The sequence below is a fragment of the Palaemon carinicauda genome, chromosome 6 (assembly GCF_036898095.1).
Source record: "Palaemon carinicauda isolate YSFRI2023 chromosome 6, ASM3689809v2, whole genome shotgun sequence".
Lineage (NCBI taxonomy): Eukaryota > Metazoa > Arthropoda > Malacostraca > Decapoda > Palaemonidae > Palaemon > Palaemon carinicauda.
The window spans coordinates 12509426-12524425 of NC_090730.1; the positions used below are offsets into that span (position 1 = coordinate 12509426).

Below are 15000 nucleotides of genomic sequence, written 5' to 3' on the forward strand. Positions count from 1 at the left end.
ATTAAAATAGATACATTTTGTGCTTGTTTGTATGGACAAAATCATGGATAAAGAAGAGAGCAAATTATTACATTAAATGAAATTAATAACAAACTGAAGGACATAAAGTGTTAGAAGTATACATGTCTATTTGAAGAAAATATAAACTATTTGAAGAAAAATTCTAAGTAAATTTTAAAGGTATCTCTAAAACATGATTCTGAATCTGTGGGTCGTATCTTGTGAGATAGCTCGGATTAAAAGCTTTATTAATCTTACACCTGGATTACTCCAAAGTTCTCAACTATCTCATTATTATGTCACCTGTACAGAATTAGTACCCTCATTAATCTTTTGGCTTTGGGAAAAGAGAGGATGAGCTGCAAAAATTATTTCTATACAGTAATAAGTCAAAAGATTGTGAAATGCAATCAGTTTATCATTATATTATAAGAAGCTCTCCGATCAAGAGGCGAAGTAAGGTCGTATAATAATACTGATAGAAAAAAATTAAATTAAAATATTCAGACATTTCAGATCGTTTAAAGATTATAAGAAGGAAATTGAGTATATACTCGAATATATTCACAAACTTACATACACAAACGTATGATATCTACAAGTATTTTTGTTTCAATTTGAAGAGATATAGCAGTAAAACTTGCTCACATAGCGGAACTTATGTGGACCTACTCAAGATTCGAACTTATGAGTCATGATTTGATACAGAAGTGACAGTAACTCATCGTGTCATTCATCGGAAAAGATTAAATCACTGTCAGTTTTAGTATTATAATCCTTACCGTATAAATAGGTTCGATTCCTGGTCGGGGTAGGTGCATTTAAAGATTTAAAGGCAGTTCGTGAATGGCAGAAGCTGAGGACAGGACAATACCGGAGAGAGTGACCAAGCACCCTCTCCGTCAAGCTGAGACCAGGGAGGACCAGGCAGTTCGTGAATGGCAGAAGCTGAGGACAGGACAATACCGGAGAGAGTGACCAAGCACCCTCTCCGTCAAGTTGAGACCAGGGAGGACCAGGCAATGGCCGTTGATTTAGTTATAATTATTTTCAATGTAGATAAGTATCGGTAATTTGTGGTCTTATGTCAGCATGCCTATTCCTAGTTTTATTCCAGTGAGTTGTTATCAAACAATATACTGTACATCATGTATTTTTTTTTCCTTTCAACTCAAAACTGATGAACAAAAAGAAGAATCTCTCTCTCTCTCTCTCTCTCTCTCTCTCTCTCTCTCTCTCTCTCAAGCCTTGACACAACATCCGCTCAGCATAAAACGTGTTACCATTTCTGGAAAATTGAGAAATACTATTTAATGTTTTCAGATATTTATAGAATTTCAATCAAATATAGGATCAGTCATATAAAGATGATTACTGTATAAATTTAAATACCATAAATTATATTATTTTCTCTTAAATCTTCGTTATTTACCAGAATTCTTCACAAATACCGAACATAATAATGAGCACGAAGGAAATTCCCTCATGAAATGAGTCGCTATAACAACGTAGAGTTTACATAGGTTAATCTCAACTTGCTTATTTTTAAGACTTTCAGGACGTTCAAAAGTTCAAACTTGCACGGAATGTTTTTATACTGAACAGGCTGACATAGTTTACATATGAAATATCTATCTAAATGCTGTTAGCTTTCTTAAAATACTTCAATTCAATTGTTCATTACTTCTCTTGCAGTTTATTTATATACTTATTGCCTTTCCTCACTGGGCTATTTTTCCATGTTGGAGCTCAAAAGCTGGTTCTACAAGGAAGTGTTCCGAAGTATGTCGATAGAATTCTTGGAAATATTCAATAAGAGACACTATATTTGTGATATACAAAACAAGGAAGGAAGTTTATAAATCTTATCAGCTAGGAATCTTCCTTATATAATAAAGAACGTGTCTGGATATATTTATATATATATATATATATATATATATATATATATATATATATATATATATATATATATATATTTATATATATATATATATATATATATATATATATATATATATATATATATATATATATATACATATATATATATATATATATATATATACACACACATATGTATATATATATCTATATATATGAATATATATACTGTAGACATATAGTATACATACACATACACACACACACACACACACACACACACAAATATATATATATATATATATATATATATATATATATATATATATATATATATATATATATATATATATATATCTTTCCTGCCACGCCGAGCGGCATTGACAAACGTATGACTACCAGGTCTCTCCCCGTCCCTTGTGTATGGGGAGCAGAGATTGTCATACCCTGGTGAGAAGGGCTACCCCGAGAGATAGTTAGGAAAGGGGCAGGGGATGGGAAGGGTTAAATATGTATGTATGCATGTCTAAATATTAAGTGGTCGTTTTGACGGGTCGCGCACACAAGTAAAATAAATATTACATGAAAGTGCCCTCGTCTTCCAATAGCTAAAAGAATAGCTCTGATAAATAATAAATCCTTAATTTCATTTTGATTGAATAGGTAAACATTTAAAGGTTTTAAAGATTCAAAAGGCTGGCAAGGTTGCAGGTTTTTCTATTAGAAAATAAGAATTAATAGACATTGATTTAACTTTTTATCTTATTATTCAACTATTTGTTTTCATTTTTTGTTACTTGGAGGGTTGGGTAAGAGGGTGCCGAAATCCCTTATGGAAATGAAGCTTAAAACAAGAAAGAAAGATCAAAAGAAAAAGCTATCTGATAGATTCAATGTTATGGAATAATGTCAAAGCGTAACCTAAGACGTAAACGAAAATCAGTATTTACTAGACAAATGAATTCAATACACAAGAAGAACAAACGTAATTAACGGATACTATTTTACGTCATTACATTCCCACAATCCGTACATCACCTTAAATACTGTTACTCGTTGAAGATACATACACGCATGCACACACACACACACACACACACACACACACACACACATATATATATATATATATATATATATATATATATATATATATATATATATATATATACTAATACACTGTATATTTACTGTATATGTATTTCTCTTCCAAGAGGAAGAGAAATAAGATAGAATAGTGTGCCCGAGTGTACCCTTAAGCAAGAGAACTCTACCCAAAGACATTGAAAGACCATGGTAGCTTATAGAGGATATATATATATATATATATATATATATATATATATATATATATATATATATACATATATATATATATATATATATATATATATATATATATATATATATATATATATACAGTAAGTGCAACTGCTATGCAGATTAGCGACAGCTTCTATTTCTATAGGTTCGTCTTTACTTTTTACTTACTTTACATAAAGTAAGTAAAGTATTCTTATATTTTCGTGTATACGTACAAATAAACCTATACAAAAACTGTCTTCCCATAACGACAAAAACTGGTCGATATAACATTACCATCTAAAGATGACATCTCTCTATCCCAGATCATGGAGTAACAAGGAGGTTAATGTATATATGTGTGTATGTGCTTTTATGTCCATTTTAGTCTACAAATTATGAAGTGACATAAAGCTCTGCCTGTTTTCTCCAATGATTTAAGTAAAGTTTTCATCAATCTTAAATTTCTTTCCAATTATAAAATGTCCTCATAGACGCATTCATTTGCTGTATAGGCAGACACAGTCTTTCAATCCTTAATAGCTATTCAACAAATTATTCTCAAAATGGTGGCAATAACCAAATGAATATTTAATATATCTAAATTTTTTGTCTGAAGAAGAAAAAAAGATGCATAATACGTCAAAGTACCTAAACAAAGATGAAAAATTGAAGGGCACTTTTCTCCCCTCTTCGGGGGCCGTAAATCTTGTAAGAACCTATGGAACCGTTACAGGAACCTTGAAGACATTTTGTGGCATTCTGGCTTTCCATCATGTTCTCTTGTAAGTTCCATGTGTGTGTGTGCGCCATCGTACGTCCGTGTGTGTGCACACGTGTGTGTGTATGTACAGTTGGCATAAAAAATGATGCAACAAATTTCAGACGATTTCGTTCGAAATTCACTAACTGTCAACTATAACGCGTATCTCAAAAACTTTTTTTTTCTTACATTGAAAGCTCTATCAAGCAAAATAAAGCTAACATATGATGCACGGATATTCTGTCTATAATATTTTTAAGAATCCTAAGAAAAAAAAATAATGTAATAATAATTATTTCAAAGAATAGTAATTACTTCAAACTATTGTAACGAAACAATTTTGAAATTTTCGTTCAACATAGGATGACCAACATTACCTGTGTATATTTCAAGCAATGTGGAAACAAATGTTTAATGTTGCACTGTATTACCAATTATTTTAGCGAGGATGCATAAAACCATGCAAGTACTGTATCACTAAAATACAAAGAGAAAATCTTCGTAACATTAAACATAATCAACTGTGAATGCACTTGAATTCAACAGAGAAGTTGGGTGGGTTGATAATTCTGATATTTGCATTTGAGAACCAACCGTTCGGACTCTACTTCAGTTTTGGCTTCGATTTCGACCAACGACACAAACTTAACATTATTTACCCAATTAATGAATTACCAGCCATCGCCTACTAGTGGGGGAATTTAGCTTAATATCCTTATCGCCAGTCAGTGCTACTAAGGCAGGGGCCACGACCCTAGTTCCCAAGAAATAGCCGTAGTCGCAGCCTTCAGACCAAGAGAGAAGAGAGTTTAGTGACGATGTCTCCCGTCAAGTTGCCAGTTATTATATTTCATTCCCTTTATTGTCATCCTTTTTATCTGATAAGTACCAGTGATTAACTGTAAAACCACAAAGGCATTTCCCTGGTTAATGGTCAAAGTTAGTTGCAATAATTGTTTATTTAGAAACATTGTTCGTAGAAACATCTGCGGCAACGTGATATCAATGCTCACCATTGATGACAGTAGGCTTCAAATTGCATTAGCAAGGGATAATGTGATTTGTAAATTAATTCTCTACTTTCATTGCGTTACATCAAAAGTTGTCATGATTTTTTTAATAAAGAACAAAGAAATTTAGCTCTAATATTTTTAATAAAGAACAAAGAAATTTAGCTCTAACTAAATAAAACACAAATAAGAAAAGTAGCTGTGGGGAAAAAAAAAAAACACGTTATATGCGCGCTTAACTAAATGGTTAGGCCTATTTCAATAATCACGAAAATATGTTTTCCAGCTTATTTGATAAACTGATTTGTTTGAATATCTAGATAGTTGTAGCCTAAACATGATTTTCCATTTACTAGGTCTCATTATCATGAGCTTTAGCTTTATAGATACGTGTTGGTGTACCACAATCTATAAACTTGTTTAGTAGGAATACGATAAAAACGTTATCGTTGAATCATACTCTCGCGTATCAGTATGTAGGTTAAGTAAAAAGATATACATTTCATAATCTATTTCAATATATATATATATATATATATATATATATATATATATATATATATATATATATATATATATATATATATACATTAAAGAACCACAGTGAGAATGAAAATGGAAGATATAAGATTAGGTTCCGACTAGTTTCCTGATTTTATTTTCCCTGTGGTTCTTTTGCATCTGAGCATCACGTTTCTCTGTGATTTTGACGCTTATATATATATATATATATATATATATATATATATATATATATATATATATATATATATATGGAAGGGGGGTGGGCGGGCGACTTCGGGACTCGGGCATATCTCGAGTAATAAATTTTCTAGATTTTAGTTAGACACGGATATAACTTGTATTTAGAAATTTTTTCACACCGACTGGAGTATTATCTATATTCCATTTAATAAGACGCTAAATTTCTTTATGCTTTATAAAAAGAAATCATAGTTTTCGATATAGCGATATAAAAGGGATTTATAATCACATTAGGCCAATGGTCATGCACTCGGTGGTTCCTTCTGCCACTGATGGGTGAACAATCAATATCAAACGGGGATTTTTTTTTTTTTAATAAAACAATTGTTGAACTAACATTGATCATTCACTAGGGAAATAGCTTTTGTTGTGCTACAGTTAATCACTGATACTTATTATCAGATAAAGAGATTGACAATAAAAGGAATAAAATTTACTAACTGGCAACTCCACGAGAGATTCTAACGAACTACGTACGATGAATTTTGCTATTTGGTGCATCAGATTTGACGTCGACTGTACAGTACGTGTGTGAGTGTGAAACCGGTGTTGTACATCTCCAACAGGCCAGGTAGAGTGATCTGATATTCTGAATCATGTTTGCAAACATTTTGTGGAAAGTGATAACAGGAATTTCGATGGAGAATACAGGAAAGCTATTTTCTAACATCAGCGCTTGGCTTGCTGGGCTAAGAGTGGATCGTATTTTTGTTGATAAACAAGACCAACAGTCTGCGTGTGAGCAGTACTACATGGCACTCGAAGGACGAATGAAGATTCTTCATGACAACTTCGTGTTCAATATGGTCTCCTGGCTTGTGGATTCGAGACCCAACTTCTCCGAGGATGAGATTGCTGAAGATTCTGTCCTCTATCAACTCTCGTCCTCCTTCCCTGTGGTTGGGGGACTTCTGAAATCTCAAAAGGATCTTTGGCTGTGTGAGCTGAAGGCCCGAAACTTGGAACAACGACTGGAAACGATCAGAAAGGAATTGAAATCTTACAGATTTCTTGGACCTTTTCTCCCAGACTTCGTCACTGGAATGGAGGATCACTCTCACGTGAGATACACCTGGATACTCACTGGTTTGGCCTTAGTCTTTGGAGGAGGTTTAGTAATGAGTAAATTCTTATTATCACCGAAAGGAAACGTTCTGAAATCTGAGGCGGATCGGTGTATACACGAAGAAGACTTTAATTCGGCGTTGGGTTTCTTAAGAGTTGTCCTTAAAGATTTTGACAATATGTCGGATTGCCGCGTAAAGGAGCTCAGATGCCTGATGGCACTGGGCAGATGGGATGAGGCCCAGACCGTTTTAGATGAGTTACACGATGAGCACCAAGAAAACTTGGATGTCCAAGTGGAATCTGCCATACTTTATGCAAGTCACTATGACTTTGAGGAGGCTGAAAAGATTTTGGACAAAGTTCTGAAGGGATGCCCAAATCACCCTAGGGCACTCAAAGCACGGGAGTTCCTGCAGCGGCAGATCTTATGGAATACGATTCCCTCAATGATAGACAACTTGGAATTTGATGCTGTCTTGGAAACAATTGCACGCTGTCAGTCACTAGAGTCCTTCTTCCCCTGGGCTCGCGCAGAACTGCTTCAATTGAAAGGGAATATCTTGTGCAAGCTTCGACGGCTGGAAGAAGCTCGCGCATGTTTCCTGAGTGCTCTTGCTATTGACGAGACAGATGCGGAAAGTAGATTAAGACTCGGTGTATGCTACTTATTAGATAGAAAATACAGAGATGCAATTGCTCTATTTGAGCAACTAGGCAAAGAGGAAGAGCTGGAAGAAGACTTGGTATTTTATGCCAAAGCATTGGAAAGAATGGAACTTCACGGGAGTCCTTTTGAAACCCTTGGTGTTAAAACAGACGCTTCCCAGAAGGAAATAGAAAAAGCCTACAGGAAGATGGCACTTAAGTACCATCCTGATAAGTGCCATGGGCCTGACAAAGATCAAAAGGAAGTACATGAGATCATGCAACGGATCAACTACGCCAAAGATCTTTTAACTGACATGGAGAAGAGGTTAGAATACGACGAAGTAAGAACATTTGTCGAAGATTATGCAGAGGAACTTTTCGAAAATCCCAAGATGCAAGAATGGTTGGATGATGACGAGTCAGATGAATGGGACGGTTCGGATGGTGAATAAGATTCCGATGCTGATGAGGAGGATGATTTTGATGCTGATGATGAATATCTACTTGAAGAGGATAATATGTTGATGGAACATTCAGATGAAGATATTTCAAGTTATGAAAATGAGGAAGAATTCGAAGAGGAGGAGGAGGGGGAGGAGGAGGAATTTGAGGAAGAATTCGACGAGGAGGAGGAGGAGGAGTTTGAGGAAGAATTCGAAGAGGAATACGGGAACGAATGAGGAGGAGGAGGAGGAGTAGGAGCAGGAGGAATTTGAAGAAGAATTCGATGAGGAATTCGAGGACGAATGCGTGGAGGAGGAGGAGGAGGAGGAGGAGTAAAATTTAAAATCTGCAGTAGAGGAAATACATAAGAATCACCCAAGATATGTATGAGAGGGCAGAAGCAAATGTTAAGAGCGTTATAGGCCTAACAGAAAGTTTCCCAGTAAATGTGGGACTACATCAGGGGTCTTCATTGAGCCCTTACCTATTTGATCTGGTCATGGATGTAGTAACACAAGGTATTAGAGATCAGTCTCCTTGGTGTATGCTTTTTGCTGATGATGTTATAATGTGTAGCACTAGGCGAGAGGTAGTAGAAGAGAAACTGGAGGAGTGGAGAAGAGAAATGGAAAATAGAGGATTGAAGATCAGCAGGAAAAAGACAGAGTATTTGAGATTGAAAAATGGGGAGAATGGGGAAGTTAGTTTATAAGGAGAGAGATTGAAAAGACTTAAAAATTTCAAGTATTTAGGATCAACAGTTGCAGAGGATGGTGATCTGGGGGCAGAAATAAACCACAGAATACAAGCAGGATGGAAGAATTGGAAAAAAGTGTGTGGAGTACTATGCGACAAGAAAATAGGGGTTAAGTTGAAAGGCAAAGTACACAGGACAGTTGTGAGACCGGCAATGATGTATGGAGCAGAGACGTGAGCAATAAAGAAGACAGAAGAGAAGAAGCTGGATGTGGCAGATATGAGAATGTTGAGATGGATGTGTGGGGTGACAAGAAGAGATAAGATACGGAATGAGGTAATTAGGGGAACCAGAGGAGTTAGAGAACTATAAGATAAAATCCAAGGAAGTAGACTGAGGTGGTATGGTCATGTCATGAGAAGAGATGAACAATATATTGGGAGGAGAGTGATGGAAATGGAGGTACAGGGAACGAGAAGGAGAGGGAGACCAAAGCGAAGGTGGATGGACTGTATCAAGGATGACCTTCGATCAAAGGGATTAACCGGTGATGAAGTATGGGACAGAGGTAGATGGAGAACACTGGCCAGAAACATCGACCCCACATAAATGTGGGAAAAGATGCAGACAAAGAAGAAGAGGAAATTCTCCCTGATATCAACGAATTTGTGCTGAGAGTCTTCAATATAGGTTAGAGCTACTAAGAGACAAGTTGAAACAGCTTCTGACTTAGATGCCGGACTTGAAGGAAGTTTCCAGCAAGTGCTCAACTACCAAGCTTGAAAGATACATGGAATACCCTAGAGGACTTGCTCTGCAGAGGGAAAAATCTTCGCTTAATCTACTTTATCTAGTATGCTATGTTTCCTGGTGGAGTCGTACAAGGGTTTTGTCAGGTGAAAAAATAGTCAGATATAACTAAAAACTCCAAAAAAAAAATATAAAAACTATAAAATCCCCAAAAATATAGAAGAAGGAGAAAGATGAGCAGTCACAGAAAAAATTAAAAAAAAAATCCCCCCCAAAATATAAAAACTAAAAAATCATCCCAAAAATATAAAAACAGAGTATGTCATCGATTATCATAAAGCATTCATGGTGCACCAATAAATTTTGAATATTGTCATCGGTCATGATTGACTATAACTGTAATGGGCTAGCTGGATGGAGGGAAGTTGGCCGAAACCTATTTTAGTAAAAAATCAGTAAGTTCAATGCCCAGAACACTGAAATAGGTTTCAACTGACTTCTCTTCTTCATCATTTATCATAAGACACTCTACTGATGAATTTTGAATTGCTGAGATGATGAAAAAAGGGAGGAAAGGAATGAGGGTCGTGGGAACCAAGCCTGCAAAAATGGAAGTGGGCTAAACCCACCTGAGGAGCTCTTTGGTCAGGGCGAAACCCTCATGTGTGTCACTTTGATAATAATAGTTTGTATGAATAAAATCAACACACCATGTAAATATATATATATATATATATATATATATATATATATATATATATATATATATATGTATGTATATATATATATATAATTTATAAATATATATATATATATATATATATATATATATATATATATATATATATATATATATATATATATATATATATATATTCTTACGAAGCTGGTCTACATGTGAGTAGAATATTTTTTGTATTTTATTTGTGTATTTAATATATGTATTCATACATACACACACACACATATATATATATATATATATATATATATATATATATATATATATATATATATATATATATTCTTATCTCCTACCATTATCCTTACGTTAAGGGGTCGGTTCATAGCATCAGGCATGATTCATAATTTGGCAGAGGGTTTTTAAGATGGCATGCCCTTGCAGTCATTAACCAGAGTTATTAGCAATGGGCCTAACCTTTACCTAAATAGTCCAACTGTAAGGCAGTAGTTTCCACTGTTATTGTTATTGGCAGTGGGCCTTTTAGCCTTTTGCTAAACACTAAGCCTGCAAGGCACCAGCTGTCCTTTTAGTTACTTTTTACGACATGCAAGACGTACGGTGGTAATATTCTTAGATAGAAAAGCCTGTTTATTATCTTTCTATGTCAGTCCACACCCGCAAAAGTTTATATATATATATATATATATATATATATATATATATATATATATATATATATATATATATATATATATATATATGTATATATATATATGTATATATGTATATACTGTATATATACTATATATATATATATATATATATATATATATATATATATATATATATATATATATATATATATACATACATATGTAAATATATAAATGTGGGAGCTGTTTATACATCTATATCTCATACATATTTCAGATTACTCCCCTCGCTACTAAAGTCAAAACAAATTACCAGAAACCATTAAAATATAAACTACTTTCTCAAATGACTCTTCGCTCTGGAACGTCATTTATGAATAAAAGCTATACAGACCTTTCCATTTTCTTAGGGAGGTACAGAGGGCTCCTGACCTCCCTCGAGCATGTGCCATGTGGCCATTGCCTTAAATGCTGCTGCTTTTTACCTTAGATTACCTTAAAACATTTGCCAATTTCCTTAAATTCTAAGCTAGTAAAACAGAAATTGCTTAAGAATTACCTCGAAACCATGAAAAGTACTTCAAACTAAGGTAATTACCTTAAAAGTTTAACTCTTCCTTCCCAACCGCCCTCCACCTCACCCCCTTCCCTCTTCCGGGGGTCTTATTACACCATGCAGATAATTACACGGCGCTGTACTTTCCATCATTTTTATTGTTATACAATGGATATGATCAAAGGCAAATGGAGAAATTCTAATCAATTTCTAAAGGTCATGAGCGTTCATTAGCGTCCATTTGCCCAATCTGTCTTGCGCAGGGGCATATTTCATGGGGGAACCTCCAGAGGGCTTCGTCTATTTATGTACTCATTCCCTGAGGATCCAATCCTTCTTAGGATACGCAGCGGGTTACTTCAAGATCAGGATATTAATCCGTATTAAACATGAATATTTAATTTCATGGGTCTTAATTGCATGCGGATGTTTAGTTCTTAAATCAGATTTTTTTATTGTTTACAATCTTATTATTTATTGACAAAAGTAGCTCTACATCTTAATTTTTCTATTCAAAATTACGGGCAGATCCAGAAGGATAAAACTGCTTTAACTTCTATATTTTCACATACATTGCCTCAACTATCATTATTATTATGATTATTTATCCATAATTTATAAAAAAAGGGTAGTTAAAATGTCATTACTTATTTCATTTAAGAATTCAGAGAAACAGGGCTTCAACTTAAGTAAATAATTACGTTACACTGGTGACTTGACGCCAGATAATATTCTATCAGTTAATCTTTCATTCATGGATATGAAAAGTATTCAATGAAATGGAATTAAAAGGAGAGGAAATATATTTAAAAGTCTCTCTCTCTCTCTCTCTCTCTCTCTCTCTCTCTCTCTCTCTCTCTCTCTCTCTCTCTCTCTCTCTCATTACGGAATGAGTAATATTCAATGAAATTTTATTTAAAAGGAGAGGAAATATAATAAAAAATCTCTCTCTCTCTCTCTCTCTCTCTCTCTCTCTCTCTCTCTCTCTCTCTCTCTCTCTCTCTCTCTCTCTCTCTCTCTCTCTCTGTGAGACTAACCCCGGTAAATATTCAATCAATTAATATCTCGCTCCTGCATATATGTAGTATTCAATGAAATACTTTTTAAAAGGAAAAGAAATATAATTAAAAGGAAAGGAAACATAAAACACACTCTCTCTCTCTCTCTCTCTCTCTCTCTCTCTCTCTCTCTCTCTCTCTCTCTCTCTCTCTCTTTGTGGACTAACCCCGGTAAATATTCAATCAATTAATATCTCGCTCCTGCATATATGTAGTATTCAATGAAATACTTTTTAAAAGGAAAAGAAATATAATTAAAAGGAAAGGAAACATAAAACACACACACTCTCTCTCTCTCTCTCTCTCTCTCTCTCTCTCTCTCTCTCTCTCTCTCTCTTTGTGGACTAACCCCGGTAAATATTTAATCAATAATATTCCGCTCATGCATATATATAGTATTCAATGAAAAGCTTTTCGAAAGGAAAGGAAGTATAATTGAAAAAAAAGGAAACATAAAATCTCTCTCTCTCTCTCTCTCTCTCTCTCTCTCTCTCTCTCTCTCTCTCTCTTCATTCATGGGAAAGATGAATGAGTAAAATTAGTCGAAATGTGGGTGGTCCCATCAGCTCTCGGCGAGCATTTCACGTTGAGGATCCACTCAGCCTCAAGTTCCTGACGCTAACGATGTTTCTTCTTTCTCTTGTTGTTGTTTGTTATGTTATGCTACGTTACTCTGGAATCGATTTATTTCGTTTTAAAAGTCTTTAGCTGATTTAACCCTTTCAGTGCCAGAGGTCAATTCAACACAACTTCTGAAGTATCAAAATCTTTAAATATCAAATAAACTGTAGCTTATTTATATTTGTTGGGAAGTTCTCATTAAATACCACTTTCTATAGTTTTGCTGATTTCAGAACAAGTTCCCCTTTTTCCAAATTTGACAAAGTCACCAATGGCAGTGAAAGGGTTAAACTCCGCTGATGCCAATTACTCTGAAATCAGCCGTTTCAGAGGTCTCTATGATTATTTTTTTTTTCTTTTTTTTTCTGATAGGTACATGGGTGAGTCTAATGTTAAACTGACATATTCAGAACATATTCTAAACTTTGAACCAAATTAGCCTTTGATAAGAATATATAGCCTTAAATAGGTGTGTTTCAAGGGTTTCTCAGTGTTACACTATACGTTATAATGAAATCAATACATTTTAAAACCATAAACTCTATAAGGCTTCTGCCTAAGGGAGTTATTTCTTAATGGACCCTTTCAGAGGTCTTTAAATGTTAATTATGATATAGGGAAAGCTTTACATTCATCAAACGACATCTAATAGCCTCGAAACTCATAGTGTATTTTATGTTATGTTTTTCTAAACCTTGATGATAATAGTGTATTTCATATTATGTAATGTTGAAATCATCATCATCACTAAGTTTTATTTCAAACATCTAGATAATCATTCTGAAACTCTGCTTCAGAAATCTCAAAGTGTCATAATAAGATTGACTGAAATCCTAATTTCACGGTAAGGAACCACGAAGCCAAGACAGCTTCACCTGAAGGCAATTAGTCTGAAACGGTCAGTTCCAGAGACCGGTGATTGTTCTACTCTTCCGCCCATACACTGGAATGTGAGAGAAGTGAATGGGTAAAAATGCTCATTTAAGGGCGGACATTGTCGGTAAGGAGGTAAGAGTAGGGTGGATATCACCCTTAGGGGCATGTTGTGGGGGGGGGGGGGGGGGGGGTTAAGGCTTCAAAGTTAGATTCGTTAGATTCATATTGATATGTTTTTATTAGTCTATATGTTAACTATATGTTTCAATGTTATTAATGTTTTTTTTAAATTTTATTTTATTTTTTTTATCACTTCTGATATCATATATTTATTTCCTTATTTCCTTTCCTCACTGGGCTATTTTTCCCTGTTGGAGCCCTTGGGCTTATAGCATCCTGCTTTTTCCAACTAGGGTTATTACTAGCTAAGCTACAACCGTAGTTGGAAAAGCAAGATTATTATTACTAGCTAAGCTACAACCCTAGTTGGAAAAGAGAGATGCTATGACCCCAAGGGCTTCAACAGGGAAAAATAGCCCAATGAGGAAAGGAAATAGGGAAATAAATAAACGACAGAAGTAATAAACACTTAAGATAAAATATTTTAAGAACAGTAACAGCATTGAAATAGATCTTTCATATATAAACTATAATAATTTCTAAAAAAAAAAAAAAAAGACAAGAAGATAACTATTATGCTCTAAGCCCACGGGCTCCAATAGGGGGAAAAAATAGCCCAGCGAGGAAAGTTACCGGGGAAATAAATAAACTACAGAAGTAATGAACAATTAAACTAAAATATTTTAAGAGAACAGCATTAAATTAAATCTTTCCTATGTAAACAAAAAATACAAGAAGAGAACTATTACTGTATTTCTCTCCTCCTTCATCCTGATATTCTCCCTTCTATTTGAGTTAATGGTTGCTAGCTATTTCCATGCAATAAAGATAATCGTGATAAATTGAAGGTAAACGAAAATGAATATGTTCTGGGCTCAAGTAATATGTCAAGAGTAGATGATAATACCCTGTGTAAAGGCAAACGGGTGATTAGGATGAGGGAATCATTCCATCCTAGATGGTTGGATATATAAAAAAAAACACCGATTACGTTCTGTTGTGGTTTTTTTTTCTTTTTCTTCTTTTGACTTTCTGAATGGGTCTGTTTAATTCCACTTTGTTTGGATAGTTGGGCCCACGGATCATAATACTGGGGTAAC

At 34.4% G+C, this 15000-nt stretch overlaps 1 protein-coding gene across 1 annotated transcript in view; it reads right to left on the reverse strand.

The window, feature by feature from the left end:
• The window catches only part of LOC137642866 (uncharacterized), a 31460-nt gene extending 25138 nt beyond the window's left edge, over nucleotides 1-6322 (reverse strand). Inside the window, exon 1 of the mRNA XM_068375735.1 lies at nucleotides 6202-6322. Coding sequence (XP_068231836.1) covers nucleotides 6202-6322 — 121 coding nt within the window. The remainder of the gene's footprint in view (nucleotides 1-6201) is intronic.
• Between the last annotated feature and the right edge of the window lie 8678 nt (nucleotides 6323-15000).